This window comes from Lissotriton vulgaris, chromosome 2_1 (assembly GCF_964263255.1).
Source record: "Lissotriton vulgaris chromosome 2_1, aLisVul1.2, whole genome shotgun sequence".
In the NCBI taxonomy this organism is placed as follows: domain Eukaryota; kingdom Metazoa; phylum Chordata; class Amphibia; order Caudata; family Salamandridae; genus Lissotriton; species Lissotriton vulgaris.
In genome coordinates this window covers 1,836,322,539-1,836,348,488 of record NC_141687.1, presented here as the reverse complement: position 1 = coordinate 1,836,348,488, position 25,950 = coordinate 1,836,322,539, and the positions used below count along the sequence as shown (strand labels likewise).

Sequence of the window (25,950 nt, the reverse complement as noted above, 5' to 3'; positions counted from 1 at the left end):
CGTCACGGTTTGCCTTCGGAAGACAGTGAGACAATCTCTTACATCACAGCCTTAGCAGATGGGTACATACTCTATCCAGAACTTTTTTTTAAATGAGGTAAAACCTTGTAGAATTTATACATGAAGGGGGTTCTTGGCTGAGGGCCCCCCTGCCATAAACCATGGGACTTTTTACTCTATAATTTCTGAAAGTTTGGTTAGAAAGTCTAATTCTCTGCACTTTGAAGTTTACCAAGTGTCAAATCTATTGTGAACTGTTGCAGTCAGTATAAGAAAAATATTCATTGTACCCTAAGGGCATGAAACAGGCGTGCAATACCCATTGGGGTCACCGGGCTTCAAAGCCCCCCACCCCCCTGTTGTGTGTGTCAGCCCAGGCTGAGACAGCTTCGCGGGCTGGCGACCGTCGAATTGCAGCTGCACCCGAATACTTCACAGGTCCTTAAAAGACCATTTACTTGTTAATGAGGCTTTTGTTGTGTTTTCACCCCTTCTTAGAGCCACTCTGCCTATGGCTGGAAGAATTAGCCCCCAAAATCTTTTTAAGCCGTCCCCCCACCCCCCCCCCCCCGAAATTTGGCTCTAGTTGACCCCCTGGCATGAAAGATGGCATACGGAAGCGAGGACCAGAAACTGTAAACTCAGAACCTATCTGCGCCATATATAAGAGCAGTCGCAAACACAGAGGCATAATCCGAGTAATAGCTGGTGCACGCTTAGGAAAGACATTAGAAGTAAGTAGAAAGAAGTGTAAGAGATGGATCAGGAAAGAAGATCAATATGCTCATTGCACTGCATAGAGGAAGATTTCACAGCCCATATCTTCAGATATGGCTGGGCAAACTGTCCCTTTGTGTGACTGCTTGGCTCACCTGGTGTTGGAGGTCAAACCACAAGGTCGAGCTCTGCTGGGCAGCTTGGTTTCAGTGCTATGCAGTGAGGCACAGCAATACAGACATCAATAAATCAGTAATGTACAGTCAAAAGATGTACTTAAAATAAATAGCTCGTTTAATCACTATGAAAACAGTGACTAGTAAAAACACATAATTACAGTGAAGAATGCTGACAGAACAGAACTAACAGTTTTCTAAATATAAGGCCAAATAGGTGGAGGCAATGGAAAAACCAGTAGCATAAGGCAAAAGAAAAAGTGGGTAGCAAGGCTATGCTATACTATAAACTCAAAGTAATTCATTTTCAGCTGCAGACCCAGAGCTTGGGCCTGTGCCGATGATTCTGCTCCGCTAATGATAGCCCAGGCCACAGGAACTATTCGATTCTCCAGTTGAGGCATTTTCTGCATGTTATGTTATAATGTCTTATAGAGCGCCAATCGTTGCACAGAAACGGCTTCATGGCGCTAAAACGTTTGGACACAATAAAATACCCAATTACCGCTTAACCACAGTAACAAGGTGGTTTTTAGAGCCTTCCCAAAAACGGAATAAGCTAGAATTCTCTTCAAAAATCAGGGAAAGGCATTCAGATTCTTAACTGCCAAATAGCTAAATGAGCGACTACCCTGACTTTGAAACTGGGTTATCCAAGCATTATAAGAAGTTGAGTAAAGGCAGCTTGCTGGAATATATTTCCACACATTTCACTAGAAATATGTTAGACTATTTTCTCCAAATCCCCAAAAACAACGCATAGTCTTAAAATGAATTCTGTTCTCCACCAGTAGAAGAAGCGCTCTTCAGTGAGCGGGGATCCTGGTCTGCTTAGGAAGCCTGAATATAAGACTCACTGCTAAGTTCTGAATCACGTGCAGTTGTTTAATATGTTCCTTGTTTATCCCAAGGAAAAGAATATTGCAATAGTATAACCAGGGTAGAAGTAATCAATCAATCCGGGTTTTGTAGAGCGTGCTACTCACCCGTTAGGGTCTCATGGCGCTGGGGGGTGGACCTATACTTTGAGCTGCCCTTCCGCTAGAGGAAGAAAGGCTACATGTACTTTACCAGTTTGAACTAGAACAGGCATTTCAATTTGATGTTATTTATATACCTTTGGAAGGAACGTTGTACCTAATTTGATGGTTGTGAGGAAAAAGGTTTAATATATGGTGTGGTTGTGCAACCTCACTGTGTAATAAACTCACAACCTCGTCTTGGGTTCAGTTAGGCTCTTTTGCAAGACCTTAGCTCAACACTGGGTAGCTGCGGATTTGAGCAGTCAGGCTTTGTCAAAGGAACAAATGCAAAGCATTTAGAAGCACCAAACCAGTTAAACAAGAAAGAAACATGACACAGAAAATCTAACACCAATTTATATAAATAGCTCTTATTTTAATGAGTTTTAAGACACCAGAACGAACAAAATACACCTGAGAGTTCCAGAGATATAAATTAGATCACTGTTGTTCATGTGAATCTCAAACAAGCATTGGCAACTACTGCCGTTAGTATTTACTTGGAAAACTTCAGTTTACAGCGAAACCAGCGGTTCCCTTTAACTTAGGTTAGGGTCAGTCTTGGCCAACCAAACTGCACTCTGACAACTCTTCTGGGCCCAGTAGACTTGGGTACAACTTTTGAGCACCAAGACTCAGTCTTCCAGGCTGCATTTCCGTGGCCAGTGAGGGTCATGCAATCTTGGCTATCAACTCACCAAAACAGGCTTCTTCAACTTTTGTGGCCCTGTAGCTGTAACAGGAATTCAGCCAACTGACTCTTGGAGTCGCTTCTTCTGTCTGACACTTAGACATGACTTTTCCTAGAGCATCGCCCCACAGGCACAGTCATCTCTTTGCTAGTCCAAGGATCAGCGCGGTCCAGTCTTTGTTGTAGCATCTCCTTGCAGGTTTCAGGGAACAACAAGACAGTCTTTCTTCAGTCCTCTCTCCAGTGCTGATGTAATCTGAGGTCTGGATGCCACTTTTATGCCCAGAACTTGTCCTTGGAAAATGCGGTGTCTACTAGCCAATGGGTTACTAGATCCCCTCCCACCTGATGACAACTTCCTGTCAGGTGTGGCATCTAGCTGTCCCAGAATGCAAAATTCTTCCCACTCCTAAGATGGTAGAACCCCTCTCTCTGTGTGGAGCTCAGCAACCCACCCTAAAGGTGAGGCTACCAAAGGGCTACCGACACATCCATGGGAAAACTAGTTTGGACACTGTTTGAAAGGTTTTGGCCCACTTACAACTCATCATTGAAGTATAGCTTGAGTCGTGTAGTGCAGTGAGCATGGGACCAATGTCTGAGCACCTCCATTGCATTGAAGGACAACTATGCAAGAAATAACAAGGTGATGAAAGGCATGCTTGAATTAATCTCGGCCACTGGGGATAATTGTTTTTGCGCTCATAGAGACCAGCCATATGCACATAAGCTTGGTTCTGCTGCAATGTGAACAGTCCAGACTGAACTGAGTGGCCAGGTCCCCTCTAGACAGGAACACAAGCTAACCTAGACTGATTCTGGCATACTAAAACGTCGTCAGTGAAGTGTATCTTGTGAGGTCTCGACTTAACCATTGTATTTTGGGTGGGCAGTGCAACACATAGTGAGGTGATGGGAAGGATGCTTAAATTAAAATCAGACTGTGACGATGACTTGGGCTGTATCCCATTCTATTTTTCTCTCGCATAATGCCATTCTAGATAGAGACCAGCTATGTGAAAATCAGTCTTAGTTGTGGTAAGATCTGTGTTGCTTGGCCTGGCGGTTTTAGTTGCATTGTTTCTATTAGAGCAGGATCAAGGCTTATTTGCATATGGTTGGCTTCTGCCTACAGTGGCATAGTGGGCAAAAAAATGACTGACTGGAATGCTGTCCCGAATAATTACCAGTAACTATGTCTATATGCAGGATTTCTGCATTGCAATTGTGACCCCAAAAGGGGCATCCCGGTGCTAGCAACCTACAAAAGGTGAAGCAGGCTACAGAAAGGGATAACATGCCAAGTTCTAAGATCTTTCCTGAATGTTAAAGGGCTCAATAAGGTTCACCAGTTGAACAGTTCCAGGGTCTTCTTGCCTGAAGCAAGAAGGAGCAGCCACTGAGATGACTCAGTTTGATCTTTGGAGTGACAGTAAATTTTGAGTTAATCTGAAATTTGGATTGCAAATAAGGCGGTCCTTTTTTGTGGATAGCATTTTGAACTAAGTATAAAGATTTAAAAATGATCCTCTTTTAGATGGGTAACCAGTGGAGATCCTTTAAGTTACTGGGGACTAATCCAGTATGAGTTTGGTTAAGCAGAAATATTGTAGCTGAATCTTGCACCACTTGGAGTCAACGTATCAGGGGTGGTGCTCCGAGATAGAGGATGACCATATTCCAGACATGAGGTGGTAAGCATATGGATGTCTAAATTGCTGGAAGTTTCTGGGGAAAGGCAATGTATTTTATCAGCATTTGGAACATTGTGAAACAGGTAGCAGACAACTGGTCCATTTGTTTAGCAAAGATGAGTTGATGATGTTCCACAAAGCCAAGATTCTTGATTCATTCAACAGGAGTAGGAGTGGAGTCAGGTTCTTGAGGCCACCAGCGAGGTCGGCACCCCACAGATCTCCCCCCCCACAAAATCTCTTTTTTGTCCCCATTATGTTTAAGGCAATTTAAAGTTACCCAGTCAGCAACTGCCTGCCTACACATGGGGAAAAGCTACAGGTAATATCTGCTGGAGGTTGTATGATGGGACCTAGCATGCTTTTACCACACATGCCTTTACACCGCTGGCGATATACCGCTCCCATGCATTCCTTTACCAAGCAAGTCGTTACAACGGCTTGCCTTTGGGAAGTGTTGGACATTGGAATAGTATAATTGCATATTCCAACTCCAGTCTGCGCTACAGTAGGGAAGGTGTTGGACTTAAAATCTAACACCAGTCCAACAACGTTTTCCCTAAAGTGGGTCATTGTAACGACTTGCATGGTAATGGAACACGTGGTAACAACGCGTTCGTTGGAATGACCATGTTCTAAAGGCACTGTGTGGTTCTGGCTGCGCGGAAAAGGCTGTTTCTCCTCTGCTGGATTTTCGGAGATAGAAACGTATATTTGGTTAATGATCGCATAGGTGATAATAGCCATACTGAACAAGCAGATAATAGCAATGACTGGTTTGATGTAAATGTAGAACAAGGTGGTGCTTAGGGATGAACACTGGGGAACCTCACAACTAACAGCAGAGATGTTCTTCCATGTAGGAATGAGCAGAGCCATTTAAGTGCTCTTTTTCAGATGTCCCTCATAAATAGGCTTGTCACCAAAGAGGTATGAGAGACTGTGCCAAACAAAGCCGGCAAGTCCAAAAGGACCAGTGCTGCGGTCACCCTGGCTCAGTAGCTTCCTCAGGTTGTTAGTCACTGCCAGTACAGTCGTCTCTGTGCTGTGAGCAGCGCGAAAGCCAGACTGAGCAGATTCGAGCAGTACTTTTGATTCCAAAAACTCCACCCTCCATGTTTTTGATTTCTTTAGGCTATTTGTGCAGGCTAGCTGGTCACCCTGTCAGTTGGAAATTATTGTATTCAGAAGTTAAACTGGTAGTAAAGCGGTAACACATTTGCCCATACGCTATTAATGTGTGCTGAAATTACAGAATACTGAAATTTAGCAGCCTGCCAGCCACACTGTCCTGCATAATCCGGTCTCTATTCGCGTGTGTACCTCATGTGGCCCTGTGGTTAGTTAGGTATGCCCCTGCCTGGGTGAGGTCTAGTTCTGCTGTTAAACTGTCCCAGGAGTCTTGGGAAGGGAAGTGCTGGGCTTGGGCTTAAGAACTTCCTCTAACACACTCAAGGGCCACTGCTCCCAGAAACTCAAGCCCTGAGGAAATGAGTGCATTTCCTCTAGGCCCCTCACTCCTAGTACACCACACATTCTTTCAGACTTGGATTTTTTTAACATTTTCTCTTAGAGGACTTTTTTTTACATTTTCTTTTAGTGGTGTGGCACGAGGGAAACGAAACACAGTAACCTTATGCTGTTGGACATCCTTGCTAACCGTTCCTTTTTGAAGAACTTCCACTATCTCTAATCAAAAAGTGTTGCTATTTCAAATGTTTTTTTAAATGTTTATTTTTGCTAAAGCATCCCTTACCATGTTAAATTGTTTTTGCCACTCCTGTCTCCCTCGTCCATACTCAGTTGCTCGCAGGGCCAATTCTTTCAATCTCACATCCCTTCCCTTCTTTCCCCTTCTGTTCCTACAAAGCACTTTGAAGTTGCCTTAGGTAGAAATAAGCACAATACATGATATAACATCGAATTCCTTTCTTCTTTCTTCGCTGTACCCCCCTCTTGTTGTTTTCTCTTTTCCCCTCTCTCGTGCCCTTCTCTCTGTTTCCCTCTCCTTTTCTCCAATGCAGTACAAGACAGCATAAGGACGGCATAAGGAAGGAGTAGGTACAATGCCAGCAACAAACATGACTTGAAATAACACCTCCTGCCCTTACACGAGGCAACAAGTCAAACCACCGCTCGCCCACCTGTTCTAGAGCATATGCTCAAATGTGCCTTGTACAGCAGATCAGAGATCACAGAATCGTGACTTCCTGAAAATGCCACCCTTTGACATCGGATGATATGTTCACAAGCGCTTAGCTACTTTTGTTGTGATTGTTCTGAATTACGTAGGCATATATATAACATCAGAGCCAGCCCCTGTTTCTTTTTTGTTTCATTTTTTATGTTTGTGTAATGCTTCACTAGTTTCTTCAAAGGGGAGGCATGTAGTAAGTAGACCATTGAGAACAAATGAGTTCTCAGCCACTGATCGACTTATTTGTGATCTTCTTCGGGTGACCTTTCATCTGACCTTTGGCACTACTTTGGGCGAACAGGTGTCTGGTTGGCTGGTAAAGTGCACTCACTGTCACAATGCAGCACCTGGTTTGTGCAACAATGGACTCGATTCCCTGAGACACTTGCATGTGTAAGGAAAGCTTCCAAGTGCAAGTAGCTCATTTTTTGAAGACAAATAGACTTTTCAAATTCACTGAACTCATTGATTTACTCACGCTGAGGTTTTCACCTGAGTACATCTCATTCTGCCGACGTTTCAGGTGGAGTGGTGTGGAAGCATGTAAACACCCTCAAACATACATGTTTCATATCTAGTGGAGAGGACCTCCTTTTAGACGGTGGACCCGGGTATGGAGTCATCAGTTGGGTTGCCTGTTGGGAGGCTAGCCCCAAGGGCGTCCATCTTCTGTGTGAAGAATGCCAGTAGGCTGTCAAAGAACATATGGAGGCGGAATTCCCGGGAAGGGTGGAGTTGTGGGTGACAGTGGGTGTGCTTACAGTGTGCACACGCACATTTTTGGGTATTTCTCAATACATGTATAAGAAAGAGGGATAGCAGGTCAGGTGCTAGTTCTTTGTAGGGTTCCACTGTCCCAGCTTGTATATCACATGCTGATATGTATATAGAGGCAGGAAGAACAAGCATTGGCAAAACCAATAGATCTTGCCTATGCAGAAGCTATTGGCTTTGCATAGGCAATGTTTTGCTATGGCTATGTTTTACCAATGTTGTACACCAAATTGGCTGCTGTTCAGCATGGCTAAAGGTCAGTAGGGTAAAGGGGAATGGAGTGGAGTGTCCTAAAGTGGAGTAAAGTGAAGTGTTATGGAGTGGGATAAAGTGGAGTGGCGTACAATAGAGTTCAGTGGCGTGGAGCGGAGTGAAGTGGAGTTTCATGTAGTAGCGTACATTGTTGTGGAGTGTCGTGGAGAAAGTAGAGTGTCATAAAGTGGGCATAGAGTTGAGTGACCTTGAGCGGAGCACAGTGTCAGAGCTGAGTAGAGCGTTGTATAGTGTCATAGAGTGGAGTGGCATACAGTGTCTTGGAGTGCTGTAGAGGGTGTTGCGTAGAGTGTTGTAGAGTAGAGTGGTATGCAGGGGGTAGATATGCATAGATTTGCATGGAGTGGCATAGAGTCGAGTGATATAGAGTGGATTAGGGTAGTGTGTCATACAATAGAGTGGCGTAAAGTGGCATGTAGTGTCATAAAGGGAGTTGTGTAGAGCGTTGTAGATGAAATAGCATCATAGAATGGCAGAGTGGATTAGAGTACTGTAGAGTGGAGTGCCATAGTGTCGAGTAGAGTGTCAGTGGCTGAGTGGAGCTGAGTTTAATGTTGTAGAGCATCTCACAGAGTGGACTTTCATGGAGTGGGATTTCATAGAGTGTAGTTTAGTAGAGTGGCCTAGAGTGAAGTGGCGTGAAGTACAGTGGTGCAGTTGTGTATAGTGCAGTGGTGAAGAGTGCAGTGGCATAAATGTTGTAGAGTATAGTGGCGTAAAGTGCAGTGGTTCAAAGTAGTTGGTATAGTGGCGTAGGATGAATTGGTTTTGAGTAAAGTGGTGTGGAGTGCAGAGGTTTAGAGTAGAGTGGCATAGCATGGAGAGAAATGTGGCACAGAATGGAGAGGCGCGCAGTGGCATAGAGTGCAGTAGCACAGAGCAGACTGTTTCATAGTAAAGAGGAGTGGAGTAGTGCAGGGTAGAGTATAGATGGTACAGGGCAGAGAGCAATGGCATAGAGTAGTGGAGTAGAGCGCACTGGCGTAGAGTAGAGTGGAGTGGCACAGAGTGGAGTAAAGTGCAGTAACATAGAGTAGATTTTTCCAGAGTAGAGCAGAGTGGCATAGAGTGGAGTGGTGCATCTAGAGTGGAGTGATATACAGTAGTGGCATAGAGTTCACTGGTTTAGAGTTCAGTGTTGCAGAGTGGAGTGGTGTACAGTGCAGTGGCAAACACGGCAGTGGTGCACAGTAGAGTCGAGTAAATGCAATGGCGTAGAGTGATGCATTGTACAGTAGAGAGGCGGAGAGTAAAGTGGCGCACAGTGCAGTGGTGCACAGTCGAGTCGATTAGAGTGGCGTAGAGGGCATTTTTGTTGAGTGCAGAAGAGTGGTGTAGAAATAGTGCAGAATAAAGTGGCGCACAGTAGAGTGGCAGAGAGTTCAGTGGCAAAGAGTGCAGTGCTGCAGAATAAAGTGTCATAGAGTGCAGTGGTGTAGAGTAGAGTGGCATAAAGAGCATTGGTGTACAGTGCATTGGCGTACATTGCTGTATAGTAAAGTGATGTAGAGTGCAATGGTGTAGAGTAGAATAAAGTGGCGTAGAGTATGGTGGTGTGCAGTGCACTGGTGCAGAGTAGATTGGCATAGAGCGCAGTGGTGTAGAGTTATTGTTTTTGAGTAAAGTGGTGTAGAGTGCATTGGCGTAGAGTGCAGTGGCGTGGTGTGGAGTGGCAGATAGACTGCAGTGGCAGAGTAGATTGTTTCGGAATAGAGTGAAGTGGCGTAGGGTGCAGTGGTGTTGAGTAGAGTGTTGTAGAGTGCAGTGGTACAGAGTTGATAAGAGTGGCTTAGAGTGGATTGGCGTAGAGTTCAGTAGCATTGAGTGGCATGAAGTTAGAGGGACAGAGAGTGCAGTGTTGCAGAGTATACTGTCGTAGGGTGCAGTGTTATACAGTAGAGTGGTGTGGAGTGGCGTGCAGTGACCCAGAGTGAATAGTGTGGCATAGAGTAGAGTGGCATAGATTAGCGCAGAGTGCATTACTTTTGAGTAAAGTGGCATAGAATGCATTGGCGTAGAGTGCAGTGGCATAGAGTGCAGTGTTGCAGGGTAGGGTGGTTTAGAGAGGAGTGGTGCGGAATGGTGTAGATTAGATTGCAGTGACGAAGAGTGAATTGGGGCATAGTAGAGTAGTGTGGGATAGAGTGCATTGGCATAGAGTATAGTGGAGTGGTGTAGAGAAGATTGCAGCGCCGCAGTGTGGAGTGGAGTGGCGTAGTATGGGGTCTTGTAGAGTAGAGTGGAGTGGGGTAAGTTGGAGTATGCATGGTGTGATACCGCACTGCCATTACAGACAACACATCTTCAATTGAATGGAGCATTACATTTGCACTCACATACAGGTTTACTGATAAAAGTATACAGAGCACAAACAATAATGTGTGGAAATGTCACCACCCAATGTATTGATTAGATCATCAGCACAGTTGTTTTACAGACATTTACATTTTGTGTGTGTTAGAAATAAAACATAACATCTGTACAGCCTTCCTGAAGCAGACTCCCACTAGCCAGAATGATTGTCACATAAATCCTCTCACTTTGAAGTCAGAGAAGTAAAAATAAACACCAATCTCCCTGGAAGACACAACCTGACATTTGACTTCTGTCTTTGAATACACAGCAAATGTGACAAGATAAGAAAACATTTGAAGGCCTGTTTACAGAAAGCGAGTTCATGGAAGAGTAAAGAAAAGAAGGTTTGGGTAACTGGAGGGATGAACTCGAGCTGGTCAGCCTAAATCAAATAAAGCCAGCAAATAGAAAGCCACAAAATGTGAGTTACAAACCACTAAACCAATAGTAAGCAACAGACGGAAAGCATTCCTAGGTCAACTTTCTGAATGTCCCCACAATGTCTTTCGCAAACCAGACAGGCTGCAACCTAGAAATGCTACTTCAAAGTATACAGGCTGTATACACTGGTAGGGATGAAAGGGGGAAAATGTGGGCAAACAAAAAACAATCAAGGGGGGGGGCTGTTTATTTTTTCTGAGGATAGGTATCAAAACCTTCCTATAATGCCCGGGGAGAAGAATTAGTATGTGACTTTTGGAAACACTCAATGTCAGCACTTCCAACAAAGCAAAACCATTCCCATAATTTTTTATATGATATTTTCTTAATACTCTTCTACTCGGAAAGAGTCGGCTTTATGCCTATAGCGAGCATTAGGTCAACCAGCAGTTTGGGTATTATCTTTTGCTTGAGGAGATGCATAAATCTCTCAGGTGACGGTGACAGAGTCAAATGCAATGCAACTTTCCGAAGTACATTGGATTGTTGAGGGTCATAGTCTGCTTAGCAAGTCACTTTCATGCCACTTTCTGGATAATATGGTATTTGTGAATCAGCTTTCTCTAAAATTGTTATTTGCAGACATGTTCAATCATGTGAATCTATATACGCATGTAAAGGTTTAATGCAAAAGGGGCAGCAACGTCCCTAAAAAGAATATACACCAGTGACTTCATTAGAGATGTTCAGCGCAAGGTCGCCTTGGGCCACTGGGGTCCTGGTCAGGTGTTCAGGGAAATATGTTAAAAGATGATTTTCTCAACAAATCGTGAGGAGTACAGACGAGAAGAACCAGCAGGATCTCTAGAGCCCATCAATAGGTGACGTCAGCACAGCATGGTCCGGCACGTCACACATGGGAGCCAGGGCACTTAGCCGTGATGAGCTTGGGATGAGGCCTCGCAGTCTCCATCGGTTGTCACGTTCTTTGTTTCTACTTATTTATGTCCGACGAATCCGTGAGTGGTTCATCTGATGCCACCCAATTTACAAACACTTTGTACGTCGTTTTAACAGGAGGAGTGTTGAAATGTCTTGTTTGCTTGTTTTTCCTAGAGCTTCTTGGTGTAACTTGGTTGCGCCGCTTTGCCCCCTTCTTTACCCCTACCTTTCCTCGTGCCGCACTCTTCCTCGGCGGCCTGTCCTGCCCCTGTCCAAGCCTCCCCCAGCACTGACGGACATCATCCCGCTTGTGTCTTGCAGGTTGTGACAGCGAGCACTGGGGGCCGCACTGCAGTAACCGCTGCCAGTGCCAGAACGGTGCCCTCTGTAACCCCATCACCGGAGCCTGTGTCTGCGCCGACGGCTACCAGGGCTGGCGCTGCGAGGAGCTGTGCGACCCGGGCACCTACGGCAAGGGGTGCCAACTCAAGAGCAAGTGCCAGAACGGAGCCACCTGCGACCACCGAACGGGGGCCTGCTACTGCGCGCCGGGATACACCGGCGTCTTGTAAGTACTTCAGAGCAGGGGCGTGGCTTCCATTGGTGCAGCAGGTGCAGTGGCACCTGCCCAAAGGTCTGAGGGGCCCTCCGAACCCTGATTATGCAAGATTTCACTGCTCTAACAGTGGGGTGGAGGGGGGGTGCTGGTGGGAGGGGGGCATTTTCTTCCTTGCTCTAGGACTCTGTCATGTCACACTTGCTACGCCATTGTTCAAGAAGTTTGCGCATGCAAATGCAATCTGACCAAACCATTGCCATAATTAGGGCTAATCAAAGAAGACGCTCTTGCTCAAAGACTATGTATAACAAAGTGAGGTGTTCTTACCTCTGAATTCGACAACATTAAAGCAGGTTCTCCAGGCAAGGGAACTTTAATCGTCTGTGGGAAGTGTTTCCATGTTGTGTGCGAGGGCCAAGAATGTGCGGGTATCGTGCTATGTGGCGCATAGCTCAGCAGTATGATGAATGAAGAATCGTGAGAGACAGATGTGCAGTTTATGAATTTCAGTAAGCTGGCAGCTTTGAGTAAGTGTGGGCCGAAAATGTGGACCGCTTGTGGAATTTGCGGATTTTTGGCGATTTCGTGATCAACGAATCTCACAAAATCGCAGAAAAATCTGCGAATCCGCGAGCGGGACGAATTTTCCATGAAGCACTTACAGGGTTACAGCAGCAGGTGCCCAAGTTGAAGCTAATTTCTTTGTAACCATTTACAAAAGGGTTACAAAGAAATTAACTTCAACTTAGGCACCTGCTGTAACCCTGTAAGTGCTTCCTGAGCGGTGCCTCGTTGCCAACTTACAACTATTCTCTGACCCTCGAAGCAGGGTCAGAGAATAGTTACAAGTAGGCAACGAGGCTCCTGTCCCAAAAATTAAACCTCAGCAGGAATCACTTACAGATACAAATAAAGCAGGTGCCTGAGTTGAAGCTCAAAGTCAGTAACGTTTTAATCAGCCCAAAACATTAGCACGGTCGAGGCTGGGCAAGTGTGCTTTAACCCCATATCTGCCGTCGAAAATGAGCTGTAATACTCGAGGGAGGTCTTTGCATCCATGAGTTTCTCGAGCATGATCCCCGTGTAGTTCCTGTGGCCAGGAGGCTGCTTTCTCCTCACCTGCTGCCCTGCTCGCTCCCTGACCCTTTACACAAGAGGCATGTTCACACGCATAGAAGCCCTGCCCGTTTGGCCCCGCACCACACACTTGCGGTACCAAACGTCTTCCCGCCCTTTTCCTTCTATGATAGACAGCTTCGTCCATCATAGTGGCATCTTCGTGGATAACTATGCAGGGCAGGATTCATTCTGGCACAAGGCTCCTGTCCCGAAAATTAAACCTCAGCAGGAAGCACTTACAGATACAAATAAAGCAGGTGCCAGAGTTGAAGCTCAAAGTCAGTAACGTTTTAATCAGCCCAAAACATTAGCACGGTCGAGGCTGGGCAAGTGTGCTTTAACCCCTTACCAACCGTCGAAAATTAGCTTTAATACTCGAGGGAGGTCTTTGCATCCATGAGTTTCTCGAGCGTGATCCCCGTGTAGTTCCTGTGGCCAGGAGGCTGCTTTCTCCTCACCTGCTGCCCTGCTCGCTCTCTGACCCTTTATACACAAGAGGCATGTGAACACGCACAGCAGCCCCGCCCGTTCGGCCCCGTACCACACACTCGCTGTACCAACCGTCGTCCTGCCCTTTCCCAACTATGATGGACAGCTCACTCAAGGGACCTCGGCGCATTTTGGCACGGTGGCAAAGTTACAGGCCCACAGGGTCACTGAAGGCAAATCTTCTGGCCCTTTACGCAGCTGCAGTGTAGGAAAAGCAATATACATTTACCCAATGAGGCAGCACTTACTGATTAGCCAGTAGAAAGTACTCCAATTGAGCATAGTGCAATTGCAAAAAATCTGCGATTTCGCGGGAAAATCCACGAATTCGCGGATTGTTTTGTCAATTTCGCGCGAATTTGCGGACCGCAGATCCGCAAATTTCGCCCATACTTAGCTTTGAGCAGCTCTGCAGGTGTCTTTTTGATATTTTTTATAATCATATTCCATTTGGCTGGGTAATACACTATGTTGTCTATTATATGTATTGTGTATAGTACTAAGTAGGCACAGGTTAAAGGGAGATATGGTGGAGAGATCTGCTGGGATAGACTTTATTAATATCATCCCATATGTAATTGTCATTATGAGATGTCAAGAAGAGACTATAGTATGGAGCTCGTCGGGACTTGCAGTGGTGGACTAAATTGAAGTTGCCAGCAGCATGTGGTAGATCTCCTCAGTTATTTGTTAAAACTTGAGCTTCAAAAGAAACATGTACAATAGTGGCTGGTGGTGTACTCTCGGAGTGGCAGGGCAGGGGGCGGCACAATGGACGAAAAAAACAATTAAAAAAAAGTTTTTAAAAAAATACTTACCTATCGCTTCTGTTTCTTACTCCTGCAGCAAGGGCTCCCAGCCTCAGCTACGGCCAATCCTGATGCATATCTCATGCATGAGAGCAGTGCAGGATTGGCCTGAGGGTCCTCGATTTGCAAGAATCATTAAACACACCGGGTTTACAGCATTGTATCCACAACGCATGGCTTCACAACCGGGTCGTTACAACTACCTTATTGTTACCACGCATTGGAAATTGAAAGACCATAGGTTAATAGTACTCCCCTGAGCCTTGGAAACCAAGCAGAAGGTTCCGTCAACCTTCAATATTTTCGAGACTGCAGAATCAATGTAATAAATCTAAAGTTTATACCAGAAGTATTGCTAGCAAATTCTGAGTCTCTTCACTGCAGTTCCTTATCTAATTATTTCCCAAAAGGGGTTCCCTTGATTTGCAATTTAGGATGTGTAGAATATGTACAATCGAATTACAAGCTTATTTATTTCTAATACATTCTACATTCTGCTCGGCCTAACTTACAGTGAAGATCAAGAGCCACAAATGTAAATCTCTCGTTGTTAGAGTTAAGTGTAATATTCCTGTTGTAGTAATTGAGGATTAGATTTTTATGAAATAGTTTGATTTCCAGAATTATAACTACCTGTTCATGAGGATATCATCACTAAATCTCCCCAGTAGTAAAACTTGTCAGTTCATATAGATGCTTGTGGACTCCAGATATACACCCCTTCAAACCACCGCATAAAGAGGTTAGTGTATGCATTATTGAACTGTTATGTATCATAGACCTCTGCATTTTAGCTTGGTCAATACATTTACATTTAAACAATCCACATACATGTGGCATTTCATTGAAATACACTTACAATCTTTGGTTGGGTGTTTTTTTCAGTGGCTGGGAATGTTATACCATGAAGTCTATTAAAGGTTGAATGACTGAAGAGCCGGCTGTGATTCTGTCGAATTCAGACTTAAGGACACCTACCGCTTTTTTATAGGATTGTTGTGGAGCGCCTGTTTGAGCAGTTCTGGAACCTTGTGCGTCCCAATTTGGAGACCATTTTCATGGCTGGTCACCCTCTTCACTTAGCACCCTTCAGGTGAATTGTTTCGTGATTATTTGTACATTCATGTAACCAGTTGTTGGTTTGCGCCATTTACCCCCTCCCACCCACTGTACTGAGTCTACCTCAATGAGAGTTCTTGTACAGTGCACACTGCAGTTCTAATCTCCTCTAGCCAGCATCAGAAGCCTCGATGGGTAGCATCATTTTCATTTGTCGAGCTAGAAGTGGCTTATATTGCGAAACCTGCAAATGATGTGGCAAATTAATTAAATCTACAGGTATGTCCTAAACTGGAAACACAGAATTTATATAAAGCGAATGGCCCTCACCATTGTCCATTGTTTTATCAAAAAAGTATTCATGAATGGTAAATACAAAACCTAAACATTTTAATTTCAAACCTTACTATTGCTCGCTGCCCTTTAAAAAAGCAGTTTTTAAGCTAACTACCTAAAATAAATATGCAATATAAAAAATACATAACAAGTTACATGTTTAATATGGCTCCATTTTGCCTTCTTGGGGTCCTACTAATGTTTACAATATCACCAGAATCCTCAGATGACAGCATCGGAGTATATAACGATGATTTCAGGAATTTTGCATAATCCCAAAGTTATGCCAGTATGCCACAGTGCAGAATATGCCCACATGCCTGCCAAAATCATAGCGTGGGAACAATGTGAGCAACCAGAGTCTGAATGGCTTTTGTTCACAGCAATAATATTTTTCGTGCCACATTTTTGGCATTGAAATTAACTTTTGTGTATCCAAATTGATACACGAATGCATTTCATGCTAAAATACAGTGCTAAATGACAGATTTCCATTCTGTGTAATTTTACGTAATTGACTGACCTTTCACGTAATTACACAAAAAGCAAATAATCCCAATTTGCATACCACTATTAAATGTGTTTATAGCTGTTTTCTACAAAATGCAGCTGCCAGTGGCCACTGATTGGAAGCTGACTGTCAGTCCGCGTACAAGGCAGACAGCGGCAGCTGAACCCAGTTGTGGTGGTTGATTTCATTTGCGTGTCCTCGGGCCCATACTACTATCGCTCTAAACATTGGCCGTGGACAACCATTTCTGCACTTGCGTTTTAGGGCAGCGAATGGGAGCAGCCAAATACTTCCTAGGGATGTGGTATGGAGGTAAGAGCACAGCAAAATTCAATTCAACACAATTCATTGGGACATAGATGCAAGATTGAAATTGCGGTATGCTACTTATTAAAGCAACTCACCAGCTTTGGCACCCTCTCTCTGCTCTAGGATTAGGCACAGGTGCAGTACACAAGGTCTCCACTCACGTTAAACACTTTGCAGTTCAGTTCAAGAGTTCGTTCCCAAACTAATGGGATCTTTTTGGCAACACTCACTATTCCCGCTGTAGGACACAGTCTACATGCCTGCTTTAGTCTCCTGTATGAGGCTCTGTTGCCTGCTCACATTACAGTTGACTGGTGTTGGCAGGAGCTCCTCAGGCTGCAGTATCCAGCAGCATCAGCTTGAAACAAGACAGTGGTGATGGTTTCACTAGGAACTGGAGCAGTGGTGAGGGAGCAGCATGGTGGAACTATTCCGTGCATGACAGTCTTGGTAGATGCAGCTTCCAGGTTGAGGTCTGATCGGTTCCTCTGGCCCAGGTCACATGTGGGTTGTACTTCTTCTGACCGTTGCAGCCTCCAGGCTGGAATCGGCTCCTGCTTTGCTCGGGGGTCAGGCAGCAGCAGCACCAAGCCTTTGAGATCCTGGACAACACACTGTGGGGACCTCATGGAAGATTAGAAGAATGCTCAGCATAACACTGGTTGTCTCCCGCTTCACTCCCAAGGGCAGTCATCAACCTATGGGTGCGCCTCTCACTGGGAACACAGATGTCTTCTCCTCCCAAACTCTGTTTCCTCCTACAGGGCCAGGCTCTCTCATTCCTTCTCTGATAAGGCAGGCATGCTTCTGGATGCTAGGTAGACCCTAAGCTCTTCCAAGAGAAAGTGAAGACTTCAGATGATGTCTCCTCAGATCTGGGATTATGTCCGTCTTGCAGACACCAGCCCCGGTCACACAGCAGTCCTATGAGTGTTCTGCCTTCCTTTGGCATGAATAACTTGAAACTAGAACAATGTGGCCTGGCTTGGGACAAACTTAGATGCACAGTTTCCAAATAGGGGAGTAAAATGGGCAGCATTTCTGGTCCTAGTCCCGTCCAGTCTTGAACAGGCTAAAACAGGCAACTGCCCTTGTCCTATCCACCCTTAGTCTCAACGCCCTGGCTGAGATCCCAAAGCCTTGGCCTTTTATAGCCCTAGTAATCAGGTGACCCTTTAAGCCAATGGGGACCCTAGCACTAACACTGTCCAATCACAACACCAGCCCTAATATCTAGAACCAATAGGAGACCAGGACCTGACAGCCAATCATAGCCCTAGTCCAAGCACTCGATCCGGTTCAAAAACCCTAATTTCTACATCCAATAGACGCCCTAGCCCTAGCAGTAGTCCCAACCCTAGTCCAAGTAACCAATGACACAGGAAGCTCTAGTGCCTACTTCCAATAAAAAGCCTAACCCTAGTCTTAGTCCCACACCTACTCCAGCAGCCAATCACACAAGAGGTCCTAATTGCTACTACCGATAGAAAGCCTAACCCTAGCCCTAGTCCCAGCAACCAGTCACACTAGAAGCCTTAGTCCCTACTTTCATTAGTAAGCCTAACCCTAGCCCTAGTCCCAACCCTACATTGATTGAATCACAGACCTAGAAACCAATCAGAACCCTCAAATACCCACCCAATGAGAACACTAAACCTAATCCAATAGAAACACCAGATACAACCACCAATCAGTGCACACATATACCATCCAATAGCAGACTAGACTATATAAGGTCTCAGCAACCTCAAACAAGGTTTGCTGGCCAGGACGTTGGAAGCTGCTCCTCTATTCAGAATCTCCTAGGAGACAGACAGGCTTTACCTGATGGAATAGCCCCCCAATTTTTTAACTCCCACAAGAACTGAATAAATGCTGGCAGGGGCGACTCCTTCACTAAGACGGGGGAGCATCGCCCCACTGCTCTGTGAGCAGTTGAAAAAGGAAAAAGAAAATGATAATAGCAAACTTTATTATCATTTAATTTTCCGTGACTCAGCTGGTTAAGAGTGGGGCTGGCTCTAACATGAACAGGGAAGGAGTGGGCAGGACTGTTTGGCTGGCCCTCTTGGGCCAGCTAAACAGTCATGCGCACTTTACATACATACTGTATTACGTCCTGGGTGAAAAACATGCCCAGGCTCCAGTCCCTCTCTGAGCACTGAACTACGGTGCTCATACTAATCACAACACTGCTATCAGCAGTGTCATGATTGGCTAGGGGAGCCTGGGTCCTTCCTGTTCCTCGTTCCTGCCCCTGGAAGTGGGTGAAATGGAACGAGAGGCGGCAGCCGGCCTACAGGCAAGTGCTTTTTAAAAATGTATTTTCTTTCGTTTACCTCTACCCCACAAACCCACCAGCCCCGCCACTCTCGTTAAGCTGCTGCTGCCACTAAATGCTGTACCTCTCACTTATGACTTGAAAGAACTATGAGGATTTAGGATCTTCCTGGAGTTTATGTAAGATGTTCCTGGGATATCAAGCACTGCGCACTGCCCATCTCCTTCAAACTAGGACCAAGAGGAAGATCCTTCTCCTACCTGGTGACCTCATAGGAGCAATGCGTTACGGTTTTGGAGCAGGCGCATCTTCTTCCTTAATGCAGAGCATAGATTTGCAATGGAAAATGCAATTGTTCCAGAATTGTGAAATCTGTTTGTCTCTTGAATCTGTGTGGTGAGCATTTCCAGTTGCTTCCATCATCTTCAAGGCGTTCAGCAGTGGGTAGAACCACATACTTCGTTCATCTTTTCTTTAGAGGCGACCCTTGGTGGAGTTCTAGGTCACCGTCCTAAGATTAACATAGTTCGTGGTCTACTTGATCGGAGCTCCCTCCCTTCTGACGCAGGGAGTACTCTTCTCTGGGTAGCTCAGTAGGATTTGGAGGAACTTGGGAGTTCGGGTGGAAAGGTGCGGGTGTGAACAGTCCTTATGGTAGGTCGGAGGAGGAGGGGATGGAGCAAGGCCAAGTCGGGAACAGATCAGGGGGACGGAGAGTTTGCGACAGGCGGGTCCGTAACCATGTTCAGAGGGCGGGGACTTTATGGCACACGTTGATCATAGAGCAGGGGCTTCAGGTCAGCCCTTTCCTTAACTTTGTCTGAGACAGTGCCCCGTCCTGCGTCTCCTTACTGCTGTGGTCTCGCCTCGGCCTCCGTCGCTGATATTCCACAATCCGCAGTCAGGCCGCGTGCTCCCACATCCGGTCTCTTTCTCCTCCGACAGCGATACCCTTAAATGAGTTTTGAAAAGACAGTCTTTAGAGATATTGCAGAAGAAGGTAATTACATAAATCTATTTCTCTCCTAACACCAAGCAACTGGGGTAAGCACCCGCTACATTGGAGATTCTTGCGGTTAACGTATAAACAATTGATGATGGGTTTGCTGGATTCCTTACAACTTCCTTTTGCTGGCTAATTCTTTGGCGCTTTGATGGTTATTACGTTCATTTGTAATAGGTACGAGGTCTGGTACTCATCTATTGCATACGTCTGTTATAGTAGATGTCAGTTCTTCTGGTAGAGACCCATTTCCCTAGTACGAGTCTTGCAAGGCTAGGCTGGCCTTCAGGGCTTCGAAAAAAAGTGCAACGTGCTATTCACCATAGTCTGATAGGCATCCTCCTGAGGGGTGAACATAGGCTAAACAAGTCTGCATTACATAAAAACATCTTATTTACAACAAGGCTTACTGCAACAAGTTCTTTCGATTTTCGATCTAAATTTCAACTTTGCACACATCTTTCTAACTTTCTATATAAATCCTCGCAACCTGGTTACTATAAAAAAAACTAGGGGGGGGGGGTGGTTGGCAGTAATTATTGAACTTATCCTCGGGGAAGGAGGGATCTTATGGAAAACAATTAGGGACACAGTGAATTAGAGCAGGGGGCGTTTTTCAGGCTCTCGTTCAGGGCAGCTGACACCAAACTGGGGGCATTTTGGGATGACGGAGGTGTCTCGATCATTTCTTACTGTTCGGGGTGTAGAGGCAATTTGGAATGGGGATGGTCGCATTACCACAGACATATAGAAGCCACTGACAAATGGTTCCCTGGCTGTGGGTCAAATTTAGGGAACCTCAGTCGTCTTACCTGTCCCTTTCCTTTTGGCCAATTTAAATTTCATCCATGTTTTAGCAGAAAAGGAGAGGTAGTAACGTGGTACCGATACAATTTTATTTTGGACAAATTTGTGCAAATACTTGTGGTATTTGGGGCCAATCAGGAGGTGCACCAGGTTCGTCAATTAGGTGCCAGTCGCTAGGAAGAGGGAAAGTGTGGAGGGGTGAAAGAGTGAGAGAGAGAGAGAGAGAGAGAGAGAGAGAGAGAGAGAGAGAGAGAGAGAGAGAGAGACAATAGGCCAAACAGTACACATAGGACATGGAGAATGACCGTGTATTGTTTGAGCTATTCAGTGCGTTACCCAACGTTAGACGTTTCGGGTCTGTGTTAGGATGTAGAGAGCATGCAGTTTTGGGACAGAAGAGCATTAGATCTGGTATAAAAAAGGTCGTGCATTGGGTAGGGCGTCCTTTTTGTGTCATCTTGCAGCGGTAGTCCGTTTTCATGCATCGGGCGTGACATGGTTCCAGATCCCTTACGGTACCCTAATCGGGATCCCAATGTAATCTGCAGAGGGAAAAAGGAGGGAAAAGGGGGGGGTGGGGGAACAACATTCGAACACATCAAATGTACGGACACGAAAGTCCTTTACTTACTGCATACTCGTACTTATCTCTTCGGGATATAATCCTTAGGGTCTCTGTCTCTGCAGTCAAGGGGGGCGGGCAATGTGATAGGTGGTTCATGGGGGGGTTCGAGGATGGCATGAAGGATCGTGAGTAGGGGGACGCTAAAAAGGAATCAGAGGTGCCTAGCGTGAGGTACGCGGTTTTGTAGATGTATCTGGCCATCGGGATCCTTAAATCATTCCCAAAGCTGTGAGGTCCTAAGGCATATCAGTTCTTCATTCAACCCGGTACTTCAGTACCCTCGACCACCATATCTTTATAACATTTCATCAATCACGCCGCTTTACTTTACCCATTCTCAGACGTCGAGGTCCTTCTTCATATGTCAGTCCCTGAGCTTAGTCGCGTATTTTTGGAGGCAACGTATCATACCTGGGATCCGATCATCAATCCGGGGCCGGACAATCATTTCTCGGATAACCTTAAAAAAAGAGCAGAACGGTTGCGCGCAGAAAAACCCTCCCGCCGATACCCATATTTACAAAAAGTATGCGAGGCCTATTCATAGTTTTTAAGACTTTTATTTGTATAGTCATTCAGTACGTAAAATGTGAGAGCACAATCATAATTTAGCCTGATATGTCGTTGATGGAGGCACATACAGTAGGGGGTTATTTTATAACACAAGAACATGAAAAAAGGCCTAATTTATTATTTGCAAGTAACTAAAAACATTTCATTGCGTGACGAGGGAACCAGGGGCAATTTAGTTCATAAATGGAAACACAGTCAAGCTCATAGGAATTGTATTTTCTAGATGTAAACCGTGGGTGTGCATCATAGGCGACGTCATGTACCAGTTACAATAAATATCAAAAATAAATCGTTCATTGAAATCAACATTTTTACGGAACCCCTCTCAAACGTTCGCCAAGTGAACCTTCCTCCCTTTCCCCTCGAGTGCACAATGGTTCGTATATATATCTTAGTACATCAAGTTTCATTAGTTAAGGAACACCACGAGGCGTCCGTTAGTTTCCATTGATACCGGCGCCATCTTGGGCGAGGCCGGCTTAGTCCGGAAGTAGTACCAGAGGAAAAATATCCTCGACGATTGGCGGTTGGACCAGGGTCCCTTTCGGCAGTTCAAAAGAAAATTGTGCTAACAGAGGGGCTGGTGGTGTGGACCGTCAATCAAGAGAGGGAGGGGGTAGAGTCTTTCTTACCGGGTCACGTTGATGCTCAGCCGGAACTTACTCGAGTTCGTTAGCCCATAATGTTCCTGGGTGGTTCAGACGGAAGCTGATGCAGACACGAGAGCACCGCCATCTTGTTGCTGTGCCGTGGTTATTTCATTAGTGATCAATGCAGCTGTTCCCCTCCGGAAGCCTGAAGGGGCTGAGGGCTCTTGGGACTTTGGTAGAATCTTCAAAGTCGAGGGGATGTTTGTCGATGGTGGGGGCTTGCGCCCAGGTGGGCAAGTGCCCGAGTTGCAATTCCGGACAAAGTTACTCCAGTGGCCTGGACCCGCCTTTCGAGGGCCCAGACGCCATTTTGAGACCCTGTGGCAGCCACCTTTGTCGTATCCATCGGGAGTGGAAGAAACTTCTTGGGATGGCGAAGGACAGAGCATCATGCTGCTGGAGCAGGACAATTTGGTTCAGGGCGCCAGGTTGCAGCAATGGAGCCTTCGTCTGGGGAGGTGAGAGAGGCTCGTCCGGGCCGCCTTCCTCTCCCGGCGCATCCTACGCCGCCCCTTGGAATCAGGGGCGCACATGATGACCACCCTACACCCCTGATTCCGACTCTTGGGGGACCACTGTACATCCGGTGCTCCGTAAATATGCCCGTCGGACATTGTGTGTCCTGTGTTATGCAAGTATACCAGTCGGGTCTTGTATGTCCCGTGCTAAGGAAATATACCAGACGGGCATTGCATGTCCTGTTCTGAGAAAATATACCAGGCCGTCGCCCGGCTGGAGGACATCGGCGCCGGACCAGGGCAGGGAAGCCTCCTATCTGTGGAGGTGGAAGAGGCTCGTCCGCGTCGCCTCTTCCTCCCTGCCCACCCTGCATCCGTTCGCTGGAGGAATTCGTGATGGCCGGACCAGGAGATACGAGGGAGGGGGTCATTTGCAGCCGCCCCCTCCCTACTCGCGGCCCGGGGGACGCCATCCCTGGAAGGGCAGTATGGGAAGACCATTTCATTGCCTGCTTGGTGGAGCCTCCAGGACCTTCTCGCCAGCAATCTCCTTTTTGGCCCATGGTTGCTGGTAGGCCCCGCCCCACACGTGCTATGTGTTTCGGATGGGCGGGACCATCGAACTGTTACATTTCGAGGACTTCCGGAGTGAGCATAACGTTTTGTAATTTTTCCTATTAGTCAAGTTTGCTTTTTAGAGGGTTCTACTAGTTATTCTATTTACTGTTGGTTGTGTGTTTTTCTTTACCGTAATTAAATCCTAAGTTATATAATAGACGCTTGGTTTCCTTGAGTCCTTTCTCTAATGGGGGTTGTTTACACTGATCTGCAATTGTGTTTGGTTTTCAGAGTGGGGGAGCAACAGAGAGCAATCAGTCCCAAAACTCTAACATGTCGTTAAAATTGGTCTGACGAAATCTGTGCCATCGAGCATAATCAAACGGTGTGGTTCTATCTGTCCTGTCCGCACTAGTCTGATTGGTTTTTATCTCGCGTCTTTTCCCTTTCTGTCGGTCCGTCCTTTCTGTCGACCCTCCGTTCTTACCTATGCTCTGCAAAGTCGGGCATTGGGCTTTCCAGTGCCCGAGACGTTTACAGAAAGCACATTGGTTCTGTTTTAAATCTATTCGTCCTGTGCGTAGTGTCGGGGGATTACCTTCGGGTCGTTGTGTTCCGGGGTTGATTTGTCGGCACACCCCTTTACACCGTTCTCCTTTCATATCTACTCCTCGGGACTGCGCCATCGCTGGCCCTTCACCTTTCCTAAATTCGTCGTCTTCCCTCCGTCGGGTGGCTTCTTTGCGCCACATGCCGAGACTATCGAGCATAATAGGTGTTGTTTCATTCCTACGGAGGGCTATTTCTACCGTCTCTATTTTGTCAAGATCAAAGGATCCTCTCAGTGGCCACTGACTTTCTCGATCCCTTTTCGTATATTTATGCCACAGCTCACTATAGGCTATAGCGATCAATCCATGCTTCATGAACATGTCCTTATTAGGGGTGCCTTCCAGCGGAGCCGGATGGTTCATCTCTAATAAGCGGTCCGGGTTAAACAGGCTACTAACCAGTGGGGAGAAGACAGGCATGACGGATCACAATGGGATAATAGTCAGCACTACCTATCTTATCACTGCGTGCAAAGACTAGACAGAATATTTCTATTCTACGTTGTTTGCACGTAGTGAATACCTCATGAATCAATTTCGATCAATCAATGTTAGGTCAAAAATAAAAAATCAATATGGTCAATGGGGAGAATAAGTAAGCTCGCTAAGGTTCGCGTCACCTACCCTTTCACTATCTGTAAAGAGGGGACCTAATCTTCCCTGTTTTCAGACAGAGAATCTCCAGAAAACAATCTATAACAGTTAATCAATGGGGGGAAGAGGGGCAATTGTTCAGTAGGGGAGAAAAATAGGTCCGACGGGTGCGTACCTATCCTTCGCTGTTTATAAAGGGAGAGCCTGTTGTTTCTCCGTTTGTAGACAGTGAATCTCCAATAAATTAACAAAAAGTAATACTAGTATTTTCTCAACAATTATCGATCACTTTCAATTATCTATCACTTTCGCAATTCGTCGTGTTTACACGACCTTACCCGGACCGCATGGACAGTTTCTTGTCTTCCGAATCCAGCGCCCGATCGTCCTCTTCTCTCCGTACTTCTCGTGGCACTCCTGATGGTTCCCAGTCAGGACCGCAGATCACTCGAGAGAGGTCTGTTCGGAACCAGTGAAGTTCGGATGATCGGCTGTCAGACGAGGGTCTATCGGACAGGGTACCTTCCGATCGTTGCAGTCGTTCACTCTGTCGTCAGGACCTCTCCCACTGGATCCACGAGTCGCTGATGGGCCCCACGTTTGGGACGCCAATTGTAAAAAAGGGTTCCAAAGACAACCAGTAACCAAAGACCCTTTTTATGTTGCCCGGCGGTATCGCCTCTATGACCCACCAATGTTAATCAATGAAGAAGCGGGCGCTGGAGACTGGAAGGCAGGAAACGAGGATTTTATTCTCTCCGGAGGAGAACACATCAATTCAGACAGCAAGTATCATCACGAGGTGCTCTAACCACATCTCTGAGGCCTGGCCTCTTATACTAGAGTTTATGACCTTTATTGCACATAACACATTCTCGCAATACTATGACACTTGAAAGAACATCCTCGGAATCTCCCCATCAGGCCCGTTCCCACATACATTTACAGTTGGATTCCCCACCCCGGTCACAACAGGTGGTGGTTGTCGCGCAGCAGGGCATTCCGCCGATTCACGGAATGCGTGGAGTTGATCGGATCTCATAGGGTGGGGGCTTTGATCGATTCGTGGGTCCTTTGATGGGGAGGGGAAGCTTCCTACTGTACGGGGTAATAAACAGTATCCGCAAGGCCAGGTGGCGGCCTGGGAACAAGGAAGACAAACGGGGATACAGGAAAAGGGGGTTTGTATCAAAAGGATCTGAAGCCATGAAAGGAATGAGGGGAGGTGTCGCGCTGGGAACAGGATGGGGTTCTGTGGCGGAGCTGCGCTGAAGAGGGGTTTATGACCCAAGGCATGAGAGAGCGGGGGTTGTCAACGTGCGGGGTGGGGGGGATGTTTGCGAGGTTAGGAGAGAGAGAGACGCGCTGGCTATCAGC

At 46.1% G+C, this 25,950-nt stretch overlaps 1 protein-coding gene across 2 annotated transcripts in view; it reads left to right on the top strand.

Moving 5' to 3' along the window:
• Positions 1–25,950, top strand: part of MEGF11 (multiple EGF like domains 11) — a 1,355,792-nt gene that overhangs the window by 519,796 nt on the left and 810,046 nt on the right. For both annotated transcript variants that reach the window (XM_086957988.1, XM_086957987.1), the window contains exon 5: positions 11,544–11,790. In XM_086957988.1, the coding sequence (XP_086814114.1) occupies positions 11,544–11,790 (247 nt within the window). The remainder of the gene's footprint in view (positions 1–11,543; positions 11,791–25,950) is intronic.